The sequence below is a fragment of the Leptinotarsa decemlineata genome, unplaced genomic scaffold, assembly GCF_025532065.1.
Source record: "Leptinotarsa decemlineata unplaced genomic scaffold, Ldec_3_MD MMD2_tig00001719_RagTag_RagTag, whole genome shotgun sequence".
In the NCBI taxonomy this organism is placed as follows: Eukaryota; Metazoa; Arthropoda; class Insecta; order Coleoptera; family Chrysomelidae; genus Leptinotarsa; species Leptinotarsa decemlineata.
Window position 1 is genome coordinate 5747637 of NW_027412569.1, and position 25552 is coordinate 5773188.

Consider the following 25552-nt stretch of genomic DNA (forward strand, 5'->3'; position numbering starts at 1 on the left):
TTGGGCTGGCGGCGTCATCGGTCCATCTTTTTTTGAAAACGACGTTGCGTTGGTCAGGCCATCAATGTCAATGGAGAGCACTCAAGGTCGATGATTACCAACTTTTTTTGCCTGAATTGGATGATCTGGATACCAACGACATGCGGTTTCGAAAGGACGGCTCTACGTGCCACACATCTCATGCCACACTTGATATTCTGCACGAGCGATTCGAGGGCATGGTCATGTGAACTGGCCACTGAGATCCTGCGATTTGACCCCGTTAGACTTTTTCTTGAGGGGTGTATGCGAATAAGTCACAAACCTCAGCGGTTTTCAAAGCCAACATAACCTGATTTATGCGCGTGAGGCATGGAAAATTGTATGTTTCGAATGCGTTCCACCCACAGAAGGCATGGCGGACATCTGAACTATGTTATATTCTACACATAAGGGAACGTACCCATACTACGTGACTCGTTCAGGGGGGGAACGGATTCCTTAAAATATACGGTCAGTCATAAGCGCGGGGTTGGCTCAGAGTTTTGTCACATAGTAGATTTTACTCTCATATTTTTTGACCTATTTTCGAATATAGCGCGCTGTGTTTAGTGCTTTTTAAACTCACAGTTGGTGGCGCTGACGCACACATGCCAAGACGTCAGCTGATTGAAAACAGACACTGTTTCTCAGACCAGTTTGTAGTTCAGTGAAGTTGTCAAGCAAGTCGAGAAGAGTTCGTGCTTGTACAAAAAATGTCGTTGTACGATCGGCTGTACAAATCTTTCATTTAAATGTTACAAGGATTCCTTGTTAATGCAAGCAATACAAAAAAAAACAAATGAATTTTGGGTACCGTTAAGAGATGAGCACAAAAATAATCCAAAAGAGCTAGAGCGCCTTACTTTGTTAAAAGTAGAAGAACTTTGTCAGATTGGAACTAAGAAAAATGCTCGCCTCCTGAATTATTTCCTGAAAGTGGATATTCTGAGTATATTTTGTCAAATGTTTAAAACAGTTTATGTTTTTTGCATGCTTTTAAAAGTTGATCGACGATCTCTAGCATTGATCCGACATGAACATATGGTATTTCGTTCTTTATATTGTTTTGTCTGATTTCTTTTTATGTCATTTATCAACAGGTCTTTCATACGAATAAAAAATTTCGATGATATGTCACACACACTTGGTTTTATTTAAATTTAAAGATAGAACGCGCCTAATGAAAGACCCTATATAAAACATTATGCATTATTTTGTAATATATATTTATTGTATTAATTTTACTGGTTCCCCAGACAACAAACAATTTTTAAACTTGCCTCTATTTCATAAGAGTCCGGACTCAGTACAAAATGATATGAAAAAAATTCCTGAATGAAACTGATGAAAAAAGGTGGCAATACTCATGTCAAGGTTGAATCGTTACAATCAAATCGATACTGAAGACCAAGTCCGCGATTGAATTATATTCATACAAAAAAAATATCGCAGGTGACCTATTTCACCTGGTATATCGAAGTCCAAGCAGTAACTGGTTTCTTCATCTTCGCGTTATTACGAGATTTACGTTTTTATGAAGATGCTAAAAAAATTTGTAGGTATGGTAATTCTCAAGGAGAGGTTTTGAAGCATGAAACAATAACGTTAGAAACGCTGGTTCTGATACAATCATAAAAACTTCTTTAGGTAAAAATGTATAAAGGCCGCAGCAGGGCTCCTTGACACATTTACACTTCAATTTCGTCGAGAGATAGTCATACATCCATTTACCGGGTGGTATGGAATCGAAAACGAACAGCGTTTGCTACTGAGCCATTTAAAACAAAATGATCTCTTTTGATTGATTGAACTGCAAAAAATTCGAAATTTTTATTATATCTTTTTACATTTGGAATGCTGACACCATCAAGAACGAGAGTTATACAAGTAGGCAGGTGTTAGATTAAACATGTATAGCATTATTGAAAATTCATTCAATTTGAATGCTTTCATTTGAAAATAGTGACTTTTTCCGGGCACCAAAATACCTAATTTCGAAATTGAATCGGCAATCTTGAATAAACCCAATTTGTCAACTCCTCTAAATAACGTACTTTCATAAAGGTCAACACTTATCGACGATGATGAAATCTAATGTTTGATGGACAAAACAGTTTTCAACAAAATCTGGCGTCGTTTTAACGGATCAACTAAATACATCATGATATCTTTTGTTTTATAAACTTCTCGTCCTTGACATAATGCACGTCAAATCACCACATGATTGTAGCTGTGAATTACTAAATGTACGACTTTTCTGGTAGGCAAAACATACTTTGACAATTATTCTGTTATGCAGCTCGCGCTCTCATTTCTAATAAATTTTAATGGATTTGCTTATTTTTGTCTGCTTATCACGAATCTGAAGTCAAAACATGGCGGCACTCTTGCATTTACAATGCAGGTACATTTTTTGTCTAATTTAACCAATATCGTATACAGTGCATTTCTTTAATGTCCCCCCTTTTATTTTTTGAACGGGTCAACTCAAAAAATTTAAATTTGGGATACCTAATGAAATTAATGCATGAGTACTTTCAAAATGGCGACTGGGCGCTATCTGAAAAAAAATTAAATGGAAAGGGGGGTCTTGTGACACATCATTTTGAAGCTACTGACGAATACTTCACAACCCTAGAATATGAAGTCAATATCTTCACCTACTATAAAATGGCGGAACATTTAATAATTTCCTGAAGACAAACACATTAATATCGATATTTCTAGAAATATTCCTTTTTTATCTGCCATATGGCAATTCCAACAACCCAATTCCAATTCATGCCTTAATTTCATTATCCCAAATTTCAGTTTTTTGAGTTGACCCGTTCAAAAAATAAAGGGGGGGCATTAAAGACATGCACTGTATATCAGTGCTGATATATTATCTACTTTATGTTGATCTGTCCGTACTTGCTTATTTTATATAATTTTAATTTTTTTTTCTCTACTATAAACACGTACGGTGTCTGTTCAAAAATACGGAGAAATTTCATTTTTCTCGAAAAATATTGTATTTATAAATTTATATTTTGTCCCTTTCAAAGAAGTCCCCTTCAGAGATAATACGCTCGTGTTTTTATCTCCACAATATTCGCATTATCTCCACAATATTCGCAAAACGTCGTCCTTTCATGGGTTCCTTCAATTTTGGTAACACGAAGAAGTCGCATGGGCGCAAATCTGGTGAATACGGTGGCTGAGGCATGATTACGGTGGAAATTACGAGCAAGCAACGACGAGTGAGCAGGTGCAATATCGTGATACAAAAGTCATAAATTGTTTTTCCGCAACACCGGACGTTTTCTTCGTATTGCTTCTCGCAAGCGGCGCATAACTTCAAGATACTACTTCTTATTGACCGTACGACCATGAGGCAAGAACTCCTTATGCACTACGCCATGGTAATCGAAGACAACAGTAAGCAAAGGTCCAAAGGTACAATGAGCACAAAAAGGCATACATAAATCCAACAGTATATAAATCAAACCTTGCAACACACGCCATACAAAACAAACATAATTTCCCCCCACCAGAGAACATAAAACTAATAAAACGAATCAACAAGGGAAACCGCATGGACATTTGGAAAAACTTGAACATCCATAAATTCAACAGTCATAAATCACTTATCGAGGAACAAGTACAAATCAGAACACAACAAGATCTCACATTCAATATATTAAACAAAACCATACACATTCCTAGAGAAGATCTAACACGAAGAAGAGTACCTGATGCAGAACAAATACAGGCAAATTTACCTAAAGTACCTGAGTTAAGTTATATATATATATATATATATATATATATATATATATATATATATATATATACAGTGTGACCCATTTAAAATGGAACCACCCCTGTAAAATGTGCATTTTTCAATCAATGTCAATTTTTTTTTATTGAAATATTAAGCATGAAAAACTGTATTTTGACACTAACTTTCACAATTTTAGTTTCATTTCCAAGGCACTCTATGGTTTTTTTTGTTTGTCAAAAACGGCAAAAGTTTATTAGGCAATTTTTGTTTTCAAATTTGACTACACCACTGGATTCGTAGTCGTTATAAATCAAAACTGTCAAATTTTCATTAAAAAATATTTGTTAACAACGAAGTTACAACAACTTCAATTTTGGAAACAAAGTATTTGTTTGTAATTTTTATTCAGATTATAGACATATTTGAGATCTGACAACACTGTCATCACCAAGTAGAACACCAGTGAATTTGTACAGTGAAAATCCGAAGTCAACAGCTCAATGCGTTCTACAGTTATAACTCCTGAAAATATGGTAATGTGAGAGATTTGTGGTGCAAGCGTTTTGTAATAAAAATCTGACTACGCCACTGGATTTGTGGATAATATTCCCTTAAAATCATTCATTTGAGTGTAGGTTACGAGAAGTGAAAATTAAAATAAAAATTGAATAATTGAATAACAGAAAATTAAAAGTTCATTTTCAAGTTACGCAGTAGTAGACCAAGTTCAGAATCTCATGTCATGGGATCTCCCAATTGCGCTTTTACCAAATCTTGATAGAATCTTGAAGTATTAATGGTCATACTTGTAAGCTTTTTGGAAGTTTCCCAATAATAAATAATAGTACTTTTGTAACAGCGCACCTGGAAAATCACATTTTATGAGATTCTGAACTTACTCTACCTTCTTCTATAGCTGATGAAAACAAAATGTATACAAACAAGTTTCAAAGTATATATTCAACAATTAATTGCCATTAAGAAAAAACTGATACTAAAATAAACATTGATTTAAAACTAAACATTCAAATTTTTGTGGCTTCTACCAAACCTCCATTAAGTTCAATACATTTATCGTATCTCTTCCGAATATTGTTTACACTATTTCTTATTTGTTGAACTGTAATTTCGGCACAAGCTTGTCGTATCCTTTGCATGAGTTCAGCTCGATTCGTTGGTCTTGTTCTGTATACTTTTTGTGTCAGAATACCCCACAGAAAAAAGTCTAATATTGTTAGATCAGGCGATCTAGGTGGCCATTCAATTAAGTCACTAACTCGTCCTATCCAATGATTTGGAAACTGGTTATTTAGCCACTCTTTAACAATCCTCGAATTGTGCACGGAACAGCCGTCGAGCTGAAAATATAAATTTAGTTGTTCCGCAAGAGGCATTTCATCTATTTCGTCCGATAATTGGTTATTTAGAAATTCCAAAAAATTTTGCCCGTTTATGTTTCCATCAAAAAAATATGGACCTATTATTCTATTTTGTACTATACCACACCAAACGTTAACTTTTTCGGAATATTGACTTTTACAATTTATGATTCAGTGCGGATTTTCCGTAGCCCAATACCGAGCATTTTGCGATGAAACTACCCCATTGGTGCTGAAAGAAGCTTCATCACTAAACATTATGCAGTTTAAAAAATTTTTTGTATTCAGGTACTCGCCTTGTGCCCACAAACAAAATTCTATACGTTTCACTTCATCACCTGCCTTTAAAGAGTGAAGAAATTTAGGTTTAAATGCTCTCATTTTGTTTTGTTTAAGACATCGTCGAATAGTCTCTCTCGGTAAGTTTAAATCCAAACTGGCGACTCGTAAACTTCTGTTTGGGTGGTTTCTAAAATAATCTAAAACAGCACCTTCGTTTAAATTTCTTCTTCGGTGATTATTTTTTAAAATATGTTTGCTGACTGCACCGGTTTCTTTAAATGTTTTGTTAATTTTACTGACGGTGCTTCTGTCAATGGGAAGTCGATTTGGATGTCTGTGATTAAATATCCTAGCTGCTTCTCTTTCACTATGATAATTGTCCCCAGAAATTCTCACAATTTCAATTCTTTCTTCTAATGATAATTGCAAAGCCATTATTAAATGCACGTAACTAACAACTATTATTTTATTTATGATTAACTGTCAAAATCACAGCCTACTGTTGATTTATTATAAAACCTTTGCATAATGAGTTCAGCTTCCTCAAATTATTGATATCTCCTCTAAAAGATTCTTTTAGCTGAGTTATGAAGAATTTACAGGGAACAATTTTTGTCCTGCTCTCTGTTTTATTATTGAATAAATGATTTCCATGCTTTAAATCAATTTGATTTTAGCGGCTATGCGGAAGAATGTACTAAGTACTGCATAACTTGAAAATGAATTTTCAATTTTCTGTTATTCTAGAATACACTTCTCGTAACCTACACTCAAATGAATGATTTTAAGGGAATATTATCCACAAATCCAGTGGCGTAGTCAGATTTTTATTACAAAACGCTCGCACCACAAATCTCTCACATTACCATATTTTCAGGAGTTATAACTGTAGAACGCATTGAGCTGTTGACTTCGGATTTTCACTGTACAAATTCACTGGTGTTCTACTTGGTGATGACAGTGTTGTCAGATCTCAAATATGTCTATAATCTGAATAAAAATTACAAACAAATACTTTGTTTCCAAAATTGAAGTTGTTGTAACTTCGTTGTTAACAAATATTTTTTAATGAAAATTTGACAGTTTTGATTTATAACGACTACGAATCCAGTGGTGTAGTCAAATTTGAAAACAAAAATTGCCTAATAAACTTTTGCCGTTTTTGACAAACAAAAAAAACCATAGAGTGCCTTGGAAATGAAACTAAAATTGTGAAAGTTAGTGTCAAGATACAGTTTTTCATGCTTAATATTTCAATTAAAAAAAATTGAGATTGATTGAAAAATGCACATTCTACAGGGGTGGTTCCATTTTAAATGGGTCACACTGTATATATATATATATATATACTATGAAAATAAAAAAATGAATAGATAAGTACTTTTTGATCATTCCCATATTGATTTCAATTCAAGAGCCACCGGTAGACAGCTGTTTCAGCCTATTGGGCATCGTCAGTACCGGGCAGGCGGTCCTCGATTGAAGACAAAATGAGAAAAAACCAAGAAAGTACTTGATAAGACGATAATGTGTCTGGATTTTTGAGAAATTTGACCGTCAGCTTTCGAAGAACAAACTTAAGAAATCGAAAACCTCGTAATGATAAGATAAAAACCATACGAGCTAATCATTTTTCGCATTCGCCATCGAAGCCCGACCAATTATCATTATCAACAGCTGATATGCGGTGTCGATACACTCACACAAGGATTTTACTCAATTGCAATTTTACCGGATGGTACAGATAAAACCAGCTATCTAGCAACATTCATTGTTGTTATTATAACTTAATTCATTGGCCTTACAAAAATAAAAACTACTGACGAGTTATTGATAAAGGAAATATCTGGGTGTAATAGTACGTTATGTTTATTAGAGTTAATACGACAGTAATGATAATGTATAGTAAAAGTAACAACCAACAAGCAGTATTTTGGAATGTAGTCGCGTTTCTGTATCTCCATTTTTTTCAATGTTCTCACCTCGTATGTGTTTCTACCTTTTTAGTTTCAAGAAGGTTGTCCGCGATGTTTATTGCAAAACGTGAGTCGAGGCAACATCAGAAAACGTTACTTCTAATGTTGGAATTATCGTGATATATTATAAACAGATTTTCAATCAGTTGAACCATTTTATAAAATAATTCTTGAATATATTGTTGTAAATCATCCCCTGAAAAAAAACTTGGCGGAGGGCTTCCATTGCCATATATAAACACTAGCAACACGCATATCGGCGCAGAAGTCTAGTTGACAGTGCGGTGCAAAGTGATCTAATAAGGCGATAAATATCTGAATATCAGCTTGAAGTTTAAATGTTATTAAGGATGTATTGCCAGTGTAGCAGTGAAATGAAGTTCAATTGGACAGTATATCCCATCAGTTATTTTGCAGAGTCTGAGTCCAAAAACCAATCACTAGTTGCATCAAATTAGGGTTAGTTTCAGTATAAAAGGTGTTATCGACATTTAAATTAGAAAATAATAAGTTGAAACATCTTTTACAATGTGACGCATTAAAAAAGAACATTTGAAAATTATGCAGCTACTGAACACACTATCAAAAACAAACAAAGGAAATATAACAAGCAAGGGCATAAATTTGAGTATAATTTCCGTAGTTTTCCTCGAAAATTTACAAAGGTATGTTTCTGCCTACTACTTGCGCGTTAAAAGACGATGAGAAGGCTCAATCGTAACGGAGATTGTACTTCTTCGCGAGCGATAGTTTTCATCCTCTTTCGTCCTAATGTGTACTCCGCCAGGAAACGAGCAGAAGTTGAAGATACTGACAGAATCGATAAATCCTCATCCGAATTTTATTCGAATGCAGCAACAATACGAAAATTTCGTAGTTGGGGAACTGAACACCAATAACTAACAAGAAAAACTCGTATAAACCAGGTGTTGCTCCCCTACGAACAACAACCCTTTATAAGCCAAAGATTAAAGAGGTCTTATCTTCCAACGTGCGATTATTAGCTTAATAACATTCAGATAAGATGTATCTTCCTTTGTTTCATTACCTGCCTACCATTTTACTTTTCTTACCGAAATAGAAAGTAAGACAGTGAATCAACTGGTTGTCGCGGTCTTGAAGTTGAGAAACTGAAAACAGAAGTGACAGTCATGTTGGTAAATGGATTTATTAATTTCAACCGTAACTATCCAAACCGCACCAGACCCGAAATTACTCAGTTTCTTTACAAATTTCAACAAAACATCAAGATTCACCAAACGAACCGGAAACTATGACTCATTCCACAAAGTCATCGATGTAATCAGGCACCACATGGCTGAAAGGTCGTTTTTATATTCTCTTCGCTTTGGTCTACACTCTACACGAACAAACACTTATCCGTTTTAATTATTTACCGGCTCTTTGATGTCCTTTCCAGAATGTTCGGCGAGCGGATTTGACGAAACGTGGTTTTAATGAGAAGATAGGCCCTTGGCGGGAGCCTGCTTATGCCAGTTTGTATATTTTAAACAAGAACATTATAATTAGACTGTTTGTAATGGGTTTCCAATTTTGCCTAAGAGGCATATATTTTCTCCAATGTTTATAAAAATTAAATTAAAAATACTGTAATCTCATTGGTTCTCAAATAACAAAACTGTTATATAATGAATTTCTGTTTAATTATGGCAAAATGAATATTTGAGGACATATAGTTAGGTTAAATTCTACATCACATTCATTTTGCCAAAATGCTACAAAAGAGACTATATAGTTTTACTCGCTCGTACATAGGTATACATTCTGTGTTGTCATTTCAGTTTAAATTCACTGTAGCGCCCCTTCGTCCAATTTCGAAATTAGTTATGGCCACAACTGCAACAACCGATAACAGAAAATAAAAAAATTTCACACAAAAAAGATTCAATATCAGGTATATGAGAAATATTTTTTCGACCAAAAAAGTTGTGGTGTCAAAAAATGCTCAGAAAAGAAAACCTAACCGGAACCTGAAACCAATCAAATAACGACTTTAAAACTCGAAATTTCAACTTTAATCTCGAAATTACAAATTTAATCTTGAAACTTCAAACTCCAAATTACGACTTTTTAACTCAAAATTATTACTTTAAACCAGAAATTTCTACTTCAACCTCGTAACTTCTAAATTACGAGACTAAATTCGTAATTTGGAATTCACTAGATTAAAGTCGTATTTCGAGTTAAAAAGTTGTAATTTCGAGTCAAAAGTTGATATGTCGATTTTGAAGTCGTAATTTCGCGTTAAAAAGTCGTAATTTCGAGTTTAAAATCGTATTCTCGAGTTGAAAACTCGTAATTTTGAGTTAAAAAGGTGGTAATTTCGAGTTAAAAAGCCGTAATTTTGAGTTTGAACTCGAAATTTTGAGTCTAAAGTCGTAATTTCGAGTTAAAAAGTAATTTCGAGTTAAAAAAGGTTGTAATTTCGAGTCGAAATGTCGATTTCAAAGTCGTAATTTCGAGTTAATTAAAAAGTCGTAATTTTGAGTTTGAAGTCTTAATTTCAAGTTAAAAAGTAGTAGGTAATTTCGAGTTAAAAAATCGTAATTTCGAATTAATTATAAAAAGACGTAATTTCGAGTTAAAAAGTCGTAATTTTGAGTTTAAACTCGTAATTTTGAGTTTAAACTCGTAATTTTGAGTTTAAACTCGTAATTTCGAGTTTGAAATCGAAATTTCGAAATTATGACTTTAAAATCGAAATTATGACTTTAAAATCGAAATTACGACTTTAAAATCGAAATTACGACTTTTCAACTCGACATTATTAGGTACTTCAAACTTGAAATTTTGACTTTAATCTCGTAATTTTGAAATTACGATATTGAAGTCGAAATTTCGAGATCAAAGTATAAATTTCGAGTTTATTTGTTTGAAGGTGGTTGTAGTCTAGATATAAAGTCGAAATTTCGAGTTTAAAGTCGTAATTTTGAAGTTTAAAGTCGTAATTTCGAGTTGAAAACTCGTAATTTCTAGATCAAATTCGAAATTTCCAGATTAAACTCGAAATTTTGGGATTCGAAGTCGCAATTTCCGAGAAACAAATGATAAAAATATGTGGCCCTTCCCTGAGCTTCAGTAAAATACAAACTAAACTCACCACCACCTCATTTTTCGTAATCAACAGGAAACTAACCTTACAACTAGTATGACTTTATTAATGTTTGTCGTCAGTGGTTTTCACAGTAGACTTTTTGTTTAATTTTTCGTTGAACAATTAAAAATACAAATACCATCAAAATTCTTCGATTCCTTTTTTTCGACAGCAGAAAATCGTCGAACACGTTGAATACTTCAAACTTTTATGCCCCTCACCGCCAAAATAAACATGTTAAATAGCTGAAACTGTGGATATATATTCGAAAGGAGTGTACCAACACAAAAAAATCGTCAATCAAATGTACGTAGCCCAGGATAGTTCAACATTCACCCTATTTTATGGGCAGTCCTCGTACAAGGGAAATCTCGAAATTTTATGTGAGGATGTTTCTTCTTCATTCGTATAGACATTGGAAATCTTTCCAATCTTCGACACGGGAATTTTCAATGACCTTTCACAATACGTTTTTAGAATTCTTACAACAAAATATTATTGATGTACAAGAATTAAAAAAATAAAACATCTGAAAACAATGTGAATCGATTCCAATCATGTGAATGGAATATACCAACAGACTGTTTACAGAACAGTATACTGATTTCGGAAACTAAAGAAAAATATGTTGTTGCTCCATAAACCGCGAAAACCACTTCGATATGGAAATTTGGTTCAATATGAATTTGATTTCAATCTCGGTTTGGTTTCACATGAAATAACCCATCAAAACACATCCCATGCAGTAAATTCAATCCACATTAAACCCACGTCAACTTCTGAGAACGTTCACATAGAAAGCGGTTTGTTAATCATCCAGCATCTGTCGTATCATATATAGTCCGGTCAAATTAGACTAAAAAATAAGAGTGAAGGTACATAAACTCACAACAAGCTGCAAATGCGTGTAATTGTTCAAAACATAGTTAAAAATGAAATTTTAAAATTCCGAATGATTGCGATGCCTGGAAAAAAAATATTCGAGGTCAAAGGTCAAAAATCTCAAAAAAATATGTTTTTTCGCGATTTTCAGGAAAACGGTAAGTTTTATCATAAAATAACCTTAGATAAAAAATTGCAGATTATAAAATTCTCTACAAAAAATGTATCAATACTTTTTTTCTTAGAGCCACCGTTTCTGAGATATGACGAGTCAAAAAGTTGTAATCGGTAATCTCGGTTCATTTCAATGTTGAAGGATAAGTTTATAGGCAAAAATATATTGGTTGAACAGGCTAATAATGATATCGACATACTGATTATTGAAACAGCTATAGAGCAATTTAATTTGACAAATACAACTATTGTTGTTGGTGAAGATGTAGACTTACTCGTACTTCTTACTGCTCGAACTCCACCTGAAAAAACTATTTTCTTTATAAAGCCAGGAAAAGCTCAAAGTCAAACCGAAATATATTCGTCAAAAAGTTTATCTACTTTTGCAAAGAGTCAAAATCATGTACTATTTTTAGACGCAATAACTGGCTGTGATACGACGTCTGCATTTTACAGGAGGGGTAAAGCAACAGCCTTCAAAATGTTTGAAAAACAAGATTTAGTTCAATGTGCTGAAGTTTTCAAAAAAAGTAATTCGACTCAACAAGAAATTATCACCAACGGGATTCAGTTTCTTCTTTCTATGTACAAAGCTCCGAAAAAAAACACCTGCTTAGATAAGTATCGATATGCATGTTTCGTAAAAAACTTGTCTTCCTCCAACCTCAGTTGCTGCTCATCGACATCTTTTCCGGGTATATTACCAAGTTCAAGTGTGGCTTGGTTATCAGCTAGACCCAAAAGACTGGGGTTGGAAGTTGGTCGACAATGCATTAGAACCTATTCAGACTTTACTCCCACCTGCGCCGGAAAAACTGCTGAACACAATTTTTTTCAACTGTAAAAAGGGATGCAGCGCTAAATGTGGTTTTAAAAAAGTTGGACTGTTGTGTTCTCTGGCATGTACACATTGTCAAGGCCAGTCATGTTCTAATGCTTAATCACCAATAGTGGAGGATTCATTTGATACCAACGAGGAAACATGCGATACATCACTCTTGACGCAGGTTACTTACACCTATGATGAACATCAAGAAGAAGAAGAAGAAGACCAAGAAGAAGAACGACAAGAAGAAGTATTTGAAGGTTATGATTCAGATGAATAAATTTTTACATTTTTTTAATTTCAATCGCTTTTATAATTTCCAACCCTTCCTAATATATTTTATTATGCAAGTTTTCAATTTGACAGAATCACAACAGACATGTGGAATAGGCCTACTGGGGAAACCGCGTTAAAAACGCGCTAAGTACACTACCTCATAGGTGGCGTGGAAACGTGTGCATATAATGACGATTAAAACTTTTTGATTTGTATCTCAGAAACGGTGGCTCTAATAAAAAAAAGGATTGATAAATTTTTTGTAGAGAATTTTATGATCTACAATTTTTATCTGAGGTTATTTTATGATAAAACTTACCGTTTTCCTGAAAATCGCGCAAAACCAATTTTTTTCGAGATTGTTGACCTTTGACCTCAAATTAATTTTTTTCCAGGCATCGCAATCATTCGGAATTTCAAAATCTTATTTTTAACTATGTTTTGAACAATTACATGCGTTTGTAGCTTTTTATAAATTTATGTACCTTCCCATGTCTAGATTGACCGGATTAATAGAGAAAGGTTGAAAGTAACACCAGCATTTCGAAAACAATTAAAATTTCATCAAGTTGCCAAGAAACTATTTGCTCGCACGCCGCAAGACAGGAAACGTAGATCTTACGAGTAGTTATTTTGTTAGATAAGGTGTCCTACATAGTCTGAAAAATTTTAAAAGGGTTCGAAGAAATTGCAAAAGTTATAAACAATTTAGTAAAAAAAGCGGGGGGTTGCGCGTCCCGCACGAGCTGACCCATACTGACCTTTGACAATAAAAATTATTTCAACCCAATAAATATCATTATTGAGAAAAAAAATCACGTACCTTCTAGATCTAGACACTTGAATAAACGAAAAGAATTTTTTCCCGTGATTATTTTATTAGATATACTTTAGTTAATTAACTAATTTTTACTAGTTTTAAATTTCCATAAAAACCCTGATAATTATAAAACTAAAAACCTCAAATTTTGTTCACTTCTTGGAGCTTTTTTTGAAATCTTTCATAAAAGTTTCCCGTTGCAAAAATTGAAAAGTTTTGATTTTCCACTTTGTTATAAATAATCAAAGACGTTAAAAAGTGAAAAATTCAATTAAAGCAATGAAAAATGTTTGTTTAATATTCATTCATATAATTTATTCATATTCTTATTATTTAAAGTAACATAAAAATGAAAACTGATGAAAAATCATTTATAAAATTGTTATACACAAATGTATTGTTTATTAGATATTTGAAATTTTTTTTGGGTGGATTTTTATCAGTGATGAATATTATGATTTTTAAAAACATAAAGTTTCTCAAATATTTTTTATTGCTTGAAAACGCATTTGTTGATTAACAATTTATTTTTTCTAATTAAATATAGAGAAACGATTTTTTTAAATAATTTCTATTTGTCTTTGATATTCTGATTTTTTTTTATTAATTTATATTTTCTGTATTTATTTGATAAACAAATTGTTTTAAACAAATTGATTTTTACGATAAATATTTTTTAAACACTTTTTGTGTAAAAAAAATGTTTCTCTATTTTTACAAATTATTGTATATTTTTCTTTATTCACACAAAAAGTGAGACTTGGTTGTTTTTGTTTTTTTTTTGGTATTATTAAAAAAAAATATATATGGTAAAAATTAATTGGTTTAAAACATTGTTTATTAAATGAACAAAGATGATATAAATAAAAAAAATGCAGAATGTTAAAGAGAAATGAAAATTATCATTATTTACATTTGTTAATAACAATTTTTTAAACAAATAGAGCTAAAAATTATGAAAAATCATTTTTATGGATCTTACTGCTTACTGCTTATTATAAATATTAGTGATAGAGTTCCTGGAAGTTGAACTTTTTTTTTTATAGTAAATTTCCTTCTCTTCAGGGATCTTTTTTCAAATTTCGGATATCTTTAAAATTTTCCGTGATATTTGCAAAAAACCAAACCCCCTTTTTTTCACTAAATTGTTTATAACTTTTGCAATTTTTTCTAGCCCCCCTTAAAATTTTTCAAAAAATTGCTAGAGGTCATTCCGAATCGAATGAGGCCTGGATAATAATTTTCGGTGCCCTTGGACAAAAGTTCCAAAAAATAGGATCTCGTGACCCAGTATAAAAGTACATATAATAAAATGAAATGTTCTGCTAGAATTACGACAGTCAAAATTGAAATTTTTTCATCTCACCCGGCGATTTTCTATTCAACTCAATCTTGAACAGAAAATGGAATCGATTCAATAAAAAAAAAAATAGGTATTAGGAATATAAGATGAGCTGATAAGTTCTTAGGCTATCTCACAGATGGCGCTACTGATATTAAATCCATATGATTATTAGTTAACCCTAACCTTCAAAAGACACGTGTACGAATTTCACAGCTGTCGGACTATTAGTTTGTGGGATAAAACATTTTGAGTGAGGCAACTTCTGTTAATTTGAAGAAAATGGACCAAAAGGAATTTCGTGTGTTAATTTTTGAGAAATTCTCATGAATGTATCTCAGTCAGCTATATGTAGGTAAACACCCTGGGAATGGTATGTATTCTTTGTTGGCGAAAAGCACCTTTGCTGCTATCCAAGTCCACATAGAGTTCTGATGCTTTTTTTGCTGGACGAATATCTTGTTTCCTTCAGAACCTGTACCCCACAAAATGATTTCCATACATCGTTATACTATGAAAGTTTGCATAATAGGACTGTATTAACTGTTTGGTGTGTCGAAATTGTTTTCACTCTCCTGAATTGAACTTCTCACTCGAATCACTTATTTGTGCCTTCCGATTTGGTTTTTAGTACATACAGATATAGAGCTAGCTCTGTTAGTTGTCATAGTTCACTTTCATCTTCACCTTTCACTAGAAAAGTTGTGTCATCTGCATATGCACTTGCTGCACAAACTTCGACATTTTTGAGTTCGTTTGTGTAGAGGATGAACAGAATTGATCACAGAATAGAACCCTGAGGCACTCCTTGAGTTACTGGACTTTTCTGAGAAAGAGAATTTTTCCATCATGTCGTTTGAAGATGATTTGACAACTTCCCTAGTAGTATGTAATGATGGACAGTATCAAAAGCTTCGCTCAAGTTACAGCTTTATATCTGGCATTCCTCTTGATTATCAAGGCATCTATGATTTTTTGGACAATATCTATCATCCAACTAACAGAGAAACGAAATAACAGAAATACGAAATCAACCTGAGACCTGGTAAGATGATACAATTTAACAAATATAGTTCGTTATTGTTTCAAGCTTATTAGAAAAAAAAAAATTCAACTTTTTAATTCGATGTTCTTTAAAAGCGTGTTTTTTTACTATTTTTAAACTATATTTATTTTATCTAAACTTTGGAATCAATCAGCCGTGTATTGTATACAAAAATGACCATTGATATTTTCCGATTCCGGAGAGGGAGCCTGAAAATCAGCTTCCAAGCCCAAGGAAAGCAGCTGGCGCGCTTCTTAATAAAAAAATACTTTTTTCAAATGAAGAAATACATGTAAAGTGAGTTCGATTTATATAAGTAGGTTACGTAGAGCGCCATCTGCCCTCGAATAGATCAAGCAATAAAGTCGATAATTCTGTCAAATACAGATCCCGAGCTTGAGATTTACAAACAAACATACATACATACAGGTGAAGCTAATAAAAGCGTGATAAAAAAAATTAGTCGCTCAAGAAGCAAATTCATGTTCGCCCACACTTTCTTGCCGAACCCGGTTTTTTTCTCTCCCTATCAAAATCACTTCGGAAGGTGAACTCTGAACTTCTTCGATCGAATATTATAGAAACGAAAAAAAAAACCCCCCCGAGGCATTATCAATTTTCTCGAACGTGTATTTTGCCAATATTATGTTATAGGTAAATGATGGGAGTCATCCGGCAGGGAATTGGATTCAGATTAGATTCGAACTAGAAATCCATCAGACTTGATTTGCATCCGATAATCTCAATATCTGCTTCAAAATTGAATGAATCATGGGTGAGGTGAACAGTTGACATTTGAGTAAATCGAATGTATATTAAATGCAGCGAAGTCTGGAAAGGTTCGATAACAGAATTTACGTATTAATTATAACGATTGAAATTGTTGTTGGGCAACTATTTAAAGAGCCATTGAGATATTTGTACAGCTGCTATCTCCTTTATACATTTTTTCTCGATATCATATCATTCTTTGCTCAATGTGAACGTGACCAACCTATGGATAAGAAAATGTAGCGTCGCACTTTTTGAGACCTCCCACCATTGCCCACATTATACGTAACATCATGCCTAGCTGAACCAAAATGCCTTGTTTGGCACTTTAGGACAATGCACTCGCCCATAGGCCGATCGTGGCAAAGACAAAATTTCATCAATTGAACTATGAATTGATCGATCCACCCATCGTATTCGCCAGATTTAGCCCCATGCAATTTCTTCCCGTTCTCAAACCTACAATATATAATATAATATAATATATAAGGTCACAGCAAAAAATTCTCAGTATTTTGAGAAGCTGGAGCAAATTTACTTTAAGGGACAAAGAAAAAATTAGAAAACTTCAATCAAGTGTATAGATCAGGGGACTATGGAATTGAAAAATGTCCTTGAGCTCTCTCAACGATTCCGTTTTTATCTCCTCAATCGCCGCAAAACGCCGTCCTTTCATGGGCCTCTTTAATATTGGGAACAGGAAAAAGTCGCAAGGGGTCAAATCTGGTGAATAAGGTGGCTGAAGCATGATTACTACTAAAAAGCGACTGTGATAGCGAAACATGTCACGATATATTTTTTGAAAATACAGTTTGTGGAGATCAGATCGTGAGGTCTACGAAGCCTGCGAAATTTGAACATAAACTTAATTTTTTGAAATAACTGTTGAGTATAATAGGAAGTAAGAAATGTTAGCTTGTGTACGTTAGATTTTTTAATAAAGTTGTCACCCGTGCGAATTGAAACAATAATTTGTTCAAGAGTTCTATCAACACTTCCGGGTAAAATATTAATCATGCTCAATATCATTAAGAAAGTGAAATGTCTAAGGACAAACTCCTCCGCCGCGTTTGCAGCTTGAACATTGCCGTTCATAGATTATCCTTGCACGAATATTCAAATTTAAATTTCAGACAATGGTATCTTGTTATTCGAATTTGTTGTTTTTAATAGCTTTGAATTTATGACAACTGTTCATGGTGAAAGCAATCCGTCTCGTTGACACAAATAAAAGATGCCATAACATAGAGATGATATTGTAATGTTCATGTATGAAGCTAAGTCCATATCATTACTGAGTGTACTAAGTACTAAGTCAAACGATATACATGGTGTAACTAAATAAGTGTAAAACATTTAAGGAGGTGATTCCTCGTCGAAAAAAAGATTTGATTTTTCACATAAAGAAATTTCATTGGAGCATCCCTTGTTAAGATACATACCTACTAGATAAATTAGTTTCGTATTTTCGCATTTATGACGATGTATCTCTGTAGTTGTTCGTAAAATAATGTTTTGCTGCGAACTGGTTTATTTTGGGCGAAAAACCCAGGAGACATTTTTTGTTTAGAATGAAACAGGCTATCGGAAATAAATTTTTAAATGGTAAACAAACAATAAGAAAAAAAGTTACATTGGAAATAAATTTTAGGGGTTATGTTTTCTACCCCTTACAACCATGGGGTAAACCAAATAAATTACTGGCTAAGTGTCTTTTTGGTAGTACAAAACGTCAGGTTAATTTCAATATTGCAACTTTTTCAGTGCTTGTGAAAAAAATTGTTATACAAATTTTATGTACCCCCTTTAAGGGGCTGTATCTTAACAAGGGATGCTCCAATGAAATTTCTTTATACGAAAGGTCCTATCTTTTTTTCGATGAGGAATCACCTCCTTAAAATGTTTTACACTTATTCAATTACACCCTGTAAAACTCGAAGCATGGGATTATGGTGCTCATAAGATTATTTACAAATTCACTTACGCGATTATAATAATTCAAAAGATAATTCTTTGCCGGTTATAAAGATTCTATGGGTTCAAGAAATATATGATAATGAAAACTCTAACGCATACATAACTTCCTCTGGGGAAATGAAAAATGTAGAAATTAGGGAAATTATTTTTTTCTAAAAATGCTTGGCTATCATTACTTTACCATTAATTTTTAATATAAATACATAACATGCCCGAAAAAACACTATCACTCACTACGTAGTACGTACCATACTGTATCCTGCATCAACAAAACTCAAACGCACCGCCAATGAACGAATAACGAATAAACTATCAACCCGAAATAATAAATGCCATACGTTGCAAGGGAGCCAAGCCTCCGACCGCTTTAAAAAAACACAGGCTCCACGAGACCGATCCAACCAGCGACATACGTCCCGGACGGGATAACGTGACGGATCGGGACTAAAAAATATTCCGGTAAATCGTTTTGGTGTTTCTTGATAATATTTGTTATTTGTGCATAAAACAGGCAGTGCTTTTTGGTAATATTTTTAATGTGTTTTTAGAGTGATTTCTTTCAATTTCAAGGCGTTTTCAGGTTTTCACTTTTCGGTAAGTTTTTTTTTTTCATTTATTATGGAAAAGTTGGACGAAATTAAAAAATCAGACGATATAGTCGATTGGTTGCTGACAAATAATTTCAAGTCTTTATCTTATGATAATATCAATTTTACATTATTAAAACTCTGGGAAGGCCTCAACCAAATGGTACGATAAATGCGATTGGTTAACCGGCTTCATTAAACGAGAAAAACTTTTTTGTTGATCCTGTGTTTTATTTTCCGTACAAACCGAATACCAAACGTGGTCTAAAATAGGCTACTCCGATTTAAAAAATTTACCTCGTGTTATGGGGCAAATATGATTAACAATTTGGCACTTTTTCAAACGGTAGCGTTTTTACGGGCACCTCAAAAACCATCCAAAATGAGCTTCTTATAGACAGTGTGGCATACATTATTAAGGAAAATATAAGCAAGGAGATTGAAAGTGTTTCCTTTTTTTGCATGGGAAATTGATGAAACTACTGATATTACCTGTACATCACAACTTTCAATCGTTTTTAGATATGTCAAAGATGGTAATGTGGTAGAACGTTTTATGGGTTTTCATGACGTTTCATCTGGGCGCACAGCTGACGATTTGTTTAATTTTTTAATTCGTACGTGTGACACTTATAATTTTAGGCAAAAGTTAATTGTGCAAACTTATGATGTGGCTGCGGTCATGACCGGCCTTTTAAATGATTTACAAACTAAAATAAAGTCCATAGCTCCTCATGCACTTTTTACGCATTGTCATGCCCATGCCCTAACTTTAGTATTAAGCAAAGCGTGCAACAACATAAAAATTTTCGAGCCTCCGGCGGGCTTTTCTGTGTGTATAGTCTAAATGACTTAAGCCTCCCCTGTTCTCCAATGCACGAGCCGTCACTGATAATCATCGATTTTATTATTTCCAGAAGAAAATTACAAAGTTTGTGTAAAACTGAGTATATTTTGCATTATAACACGGATAAGAATAAATAAGAGTTCATTCGAACTGATTTTCTAACAAAAACGTTCTGAACTCATCTCCAAGTACAAACATTGTTTCAGTTTTGGGTTTTTTCGAAACTGGTTGATTACAAGTGACCTTGGACTATTCACTCTCCATACTCTCTGCGTTGTGAAATGATATTATTCATCACAAATGTGTTTCCCGTTAATTGTGTGAGTCAGTATTTTAATCATTGGCCGAACCAGGAAACCGAACGTACACACAAACTATTCGAAATCCTCATAGAAGGCGAATTCACCCATCTGGCACGAAGCCAAAACGATATAAAACTCTATAGTTCAACGCGCCGGTTAAAAATATATGCATATCAGTTTTACAACCAACACACCAGTAGTAGTAATGAATATATGAAAGTCATTATAGTAGGTATGCACCAATAAGCAATGGTCAACGACTATGGACGGTTTCCTGATGCATATTTCTCTGCAAGTCTGAAATATTGTAATATTTCAGGTAGGGGGGTTTGAACGGTCATCTGGGAAGATATTAAATTGTTTTTCAAAAGTTTGTAGCTCCATATCTCAATTAATATTTATTCTGCTGTGTCATGGTATATACTGATCGATAGGGAATGGGGAATGTTTCTCATTTTGAGTTATTACAGCAAATGCAAGTTTGAACAAAATAAAGTTGAGTTTAATTCATGAATTTTTCAAATTCACTTTGAAAAGTATTCAAATTGATGTTTCGAATGTTGGGTTTTAATTTCAAAAGGGATTTGTTTCTAATTCATATATTGGCACCAGCGCCTATATCAAGTTGAAATAATTTATACGTACCTGGATATTCTACTTTAAAAAAGGAAAATTATCTTTATAAATCAACAATTAAGGCAAAATATAAATTATAGTTGAATACCACCTCCACAAGCCACATAAACAACAGTTGTTATGTTATTTATTTATATAGAGGAAGATAGGTTAGGTGCACAAAATGTCATATGTCACAGAATGTCTCGGAACTCGGAACATCAGTAAAACAGAACAGCACCCCTCTGAAATATGTCATCTTTGTTTGTCTCATACAGGTAACAGATTCATTGTCGTTTATTAGCTATAACCGATGTTGCCAAATGGTGAAATAGAAACTAATCCCTTTAAATGTTGAATGCATTATTTCATTCCTCTTTTTTAAGTATTTAAATAATTTTTTAAAGAAAAAGGTTGAAATGATAAATTTAAAATGCGTTGTTTTAGAGCTCTATAATGAAAACTACTTGATTTTATTCAGAAGGAACATTCCCCATTGTGTACTCTACATACAGAGTGAGTCAACAAGATTCCCTCGGTCCATTGCTTTTAGAGGAAACAATTTTTTTGAAGTGCTCAATTTTTTTGCAGTCATATCGATAAAACACCCAGCATTCCATATGCTAATATACTACCGATTAGTTTGAATATTCGAAAAACAAATTTGAGAAAGTAAACGTAAGAAAATACATTTTTTTGTGGTTACAACAAATAATAAAACTTGGTATAATTTGTAAAATACCTGTTTTTTGTATAGTATACCTCTGTTAAAAAATATAGGGAAATGTTCAAATATTTCATGCAACACAGGGTTTTACATTTGAAAAAGTTGAATTATGTCTGTTTGAAAATCAATTAAACTTGACCGGTTTTATCGAGCACCCTATTATATTGTTTCCGAAAGTTTACATTCCCGAAATTATCATAGTGATGTTGACTAACCATTACTAAAAAAATCCACTTATTTACTGTAGACATGCGGGTGGTGAATTAAAAAAATATTGTCTGCAAAATAGGTTTTTATGGAATAACTTGGCAATTCCGCAATGGAAATTGCCTTAAGCAACTTTCAATTTAAAAAAGGAATTTATGATGAATTTGCTAGCTGATAGAAACCTATTATAATTTACAGGATTATTTTAGAGATTTTCTTAATAGCGTGGGTATTTAGAAACTGTATTTCATCAAATATTTAAAATATTCAGACAACAAAATATATTTTGATTTGATTCAATATTTATACATGTTTGAGGCTGGCAATCCAAAACAGTAGTAGGTTATTTCTATCTCGAAGAAGAAGAAAAAGGATAAAATACTTTGACAGCAATCCAAAATCTCAAAAATATTTATATACAGGGCTATTCCAATTCGTTTCTGTACATGGGGATCTATGAATTTTTAAATACGGACCTGTATTTTTTGTAGTTTTTGGATCGTAGACGTTCACTTCATACTGAGAAATTAAATTTTATTTTATATTTCGGTAATATTTGATTATAATTGGGTGAATTATTCCCTTTTAAATTACGGCCCTGGAAATTGGTTTACTGAGTTGAATAAAAACACAATAGCAACTTCCACTTCTCAGATGGGGGTGGCCCAAGTCAGATTACACACTGTATAAAAGATTCATGGACATAGCATGGACATCAAGTGACAATAGCAAAACGTGGACAGATTTTTAATATGTCTGCGAATAAAGAAGATATAGGCAAACACAATTTTTGTTTTTTCGTGTATATATCCAGAGCCAAAAGAGCTATGTTCAATTTTTTTACATCATTGAATAGGTCTCCAAGATACGCAACTTTGCCACAATTTAACCGACACTCTATCTCTTATCGTTTACGAGATCCCCATGTACAGAAACGAATTTGAATAGCCCTGTATAATAATGTATACATCATAGATGTTTATAAAAATTTTATTTTTTAAGTTTCTCACATTTTTTGTATGAATATGAAAGCCAAAACCTTTCTACCCCGAAAATTAACATAATTTGATTAGTATTTCATTGAAATCGAAAAGAATACGCGACGTACAGTTAATGCATCTAATCGCGTCAAGTGAGTCGGGTGACGGCTTTGCGGTCTCACATTAAGGCACGAAAGGTTTTAACAATGAAATCATATTGTTGACACATACGAGTTTAGTCATTTACGTACTATTTTCATATTTTCCTACATTACTCAATTTGATAATTGATATAAATGCTTTCTTTTACGCTTTCTCAAGCGTAAAATATGTCACGCTTGAAAAAGATTGCATAGCGAAACACGTGTCGCGGATTTTGTAAAACCCTTTATAGTGAAAATCATACAATAAACTGTATTAATGAGTTTTAATATGGATTTTCATCAAGTTCTATTCAATTATATGGATGCATTCAGCTGAGAATATTTCAGGAACTAATCTTTACGAATACCACTCGACCTGAAAAATTTCTCAGATAAAAGTCTATTTGTTTTCAACTCAAATCTCGGGAGGATTTAAATTTGTTTTTGATAAAATATTCAATTGATGAGTAAGTTGTGTCCCCACAAATACTCTCCAGAAAATTAATTCCATTAACGTGAATATCACATTGGCCCCATAACTGTACCTTGTGGAATACCTACCCCAATATTTTGTGCACGGTATCATCGTAGAGAAAAATGCTTACTTCAAATATTGCGTTGACTATTTTGATAGTGCGCCTTTAGTATCTCCCCATATTAGAACTGAAATGAAGAATAAATTTTCCGGACATTGACTTCATTTTTTTAACGCCGAAATCGAAAAACGGTTCGCAAAAATGTCTTCTCCCGAATACAGAATTTCCCAAATTGTACAAAGAAAGTTCGACTCACCTATAGCAAACTTCATTAGGATCCACCCACACTGTTATTTCTGTAGGTAACCTCAAATCGTCGTATTTGAAACCACATTTGTTAGCAGCTATCAATAACGTTTCATCTACCGGACTCACACAATTTACCCTTATACATCTATAAGCTTGTCCCTTCGTAGGTAAATTTGGGAACCAGTGCTTCTCGAACCTGAAAACAAAAGAAAAAATCGTTACGACATATAACAATCAGCCACCCTTTCGAAACCGCCCCGATAATGTAGAACAAAGGATTTATCGTACAAAACATGTTATCACTTCTGATAATTATCCACTGAACGGGTCAGGAATATCATTACACTTGAGCAAGATAAATTCCCAGATCTGGCGAATATAAATATGAACAGTTTTTGTTCGTTCCAACAAAGTATTCATTAGGAAACATAAGCAGCCCAGTCGAATTAGGATTTGACAACGCAAAAATGTTTACTGGTAGTTTTCTTTCGGAATTCTTTGGGTGGCGGTTACTGGCAGTCTAAACTCAAGTTCCCAATAAAAAATCAGTCCCTCATTTTGGGTATTGATTCTAGGCAAAATGTATGCAAAGCAAAATTGTAGACAATTTGATTTTCAACATCTTTTATAATGACTGTTTTTCGTGTAAAATTGAAACTAAACGAGTTATTCAATAAACAGAAATCAACTGTTAAATTGAAGATGGCGGAAGACGTAACAACAGTAACAGATCTGGCAAATATAAATATTTCGTTTTTCTTCGTTGGAACAAATTATTCATGAAGAAAAAAATAGCCCAGTCAAATTAGGATTTGATTGACAACGCAAACATTTTTACCAGCAATCTTCTTTCGGAATTCTTTGGGGGCGGGGTTACTGGCAGTCTAAATTTAAGTTCCCAATAAAAAAATCACTCATAACAGAAATCAACCCTTAAGAGGGAGGATGACGTAACAGGTCTGGTAATCCGAAAACTTGAATTGCAACGAAAAAATAAAACTTTACATATAGTAATCGAACAATAATCGCATTTGTTTCATTTGGCAACAAATTCTTTTAATTGAAAATTTTTTGCCAAAAAAATTATCCTATCAAATTTGTCTATTTCTAGTCATGTGTATCGAAATAACCAATGAAACCATCATTACACTGATAACTACCCATGGATAGTTTTCAAGGGTAGTTATCACTTATGTCATGACATTGCTAAGCAACCAACACAATAAAGTTGTTTGACATTTCAGTAATTCAATTTATTTCGAAAATGTCACTTCCTCGCTTTGGTGTTCAAAATGATGCGGCAATTGACAAAATCATTGAAGAAAATACACCAAAAAATACTGTCAATAGTAAAAAATACACTTGGAAAATATTTATGGAGTTTTGTGACGCCAGAAAATATGAATTGGATGGAAATCGTACTCTCAAAGAGCTTGCATTAATACTCAAGGATTGGGCGATTAATATGAGAAAAAAGGATAGCACAGAGTTTAAGGAGGCTACTGTTAAAACCGTATGGAATGTAACAAGCAAATTATTACAAGAAAAGTTGTAATTGATCAGGAACAGTAACCGAGGCAAATACAGCAAGATCAACGGAATATCATTATACGAATTGTTCTTTTAATAACTGTGTGTTTAATAAATAATTTTGTTCGAATTGCAAAAAATTTTCTCACCGAATATCCCTCGAACATTGATAAATAA

General features: G+C 33.2%; 1 protein-coding gene across 2 annotated transcripts in view; it reads right to left on the reverse strand.

Annotated features, from left to right (window-relative positions):
- Positions 1–25552, reverse strand: part of LOC111504173 (protein BTG3) — a 136400-nt gene that overhangs the window by 24273 nt on the left and 86575 nt on the right. For both annotated transcript variants that reach the window (XM_023158676.2, XM_023158684.2), the window contains exon 3: positions 23853–24041. In XM_023158676.2, coding sequence (XP_023014444.1) covers positions 23853–24041 — 189 coding nt within the window. The remainder of the gene's footprint in view (positions 1–23852; positions 24042–25552) is intronic.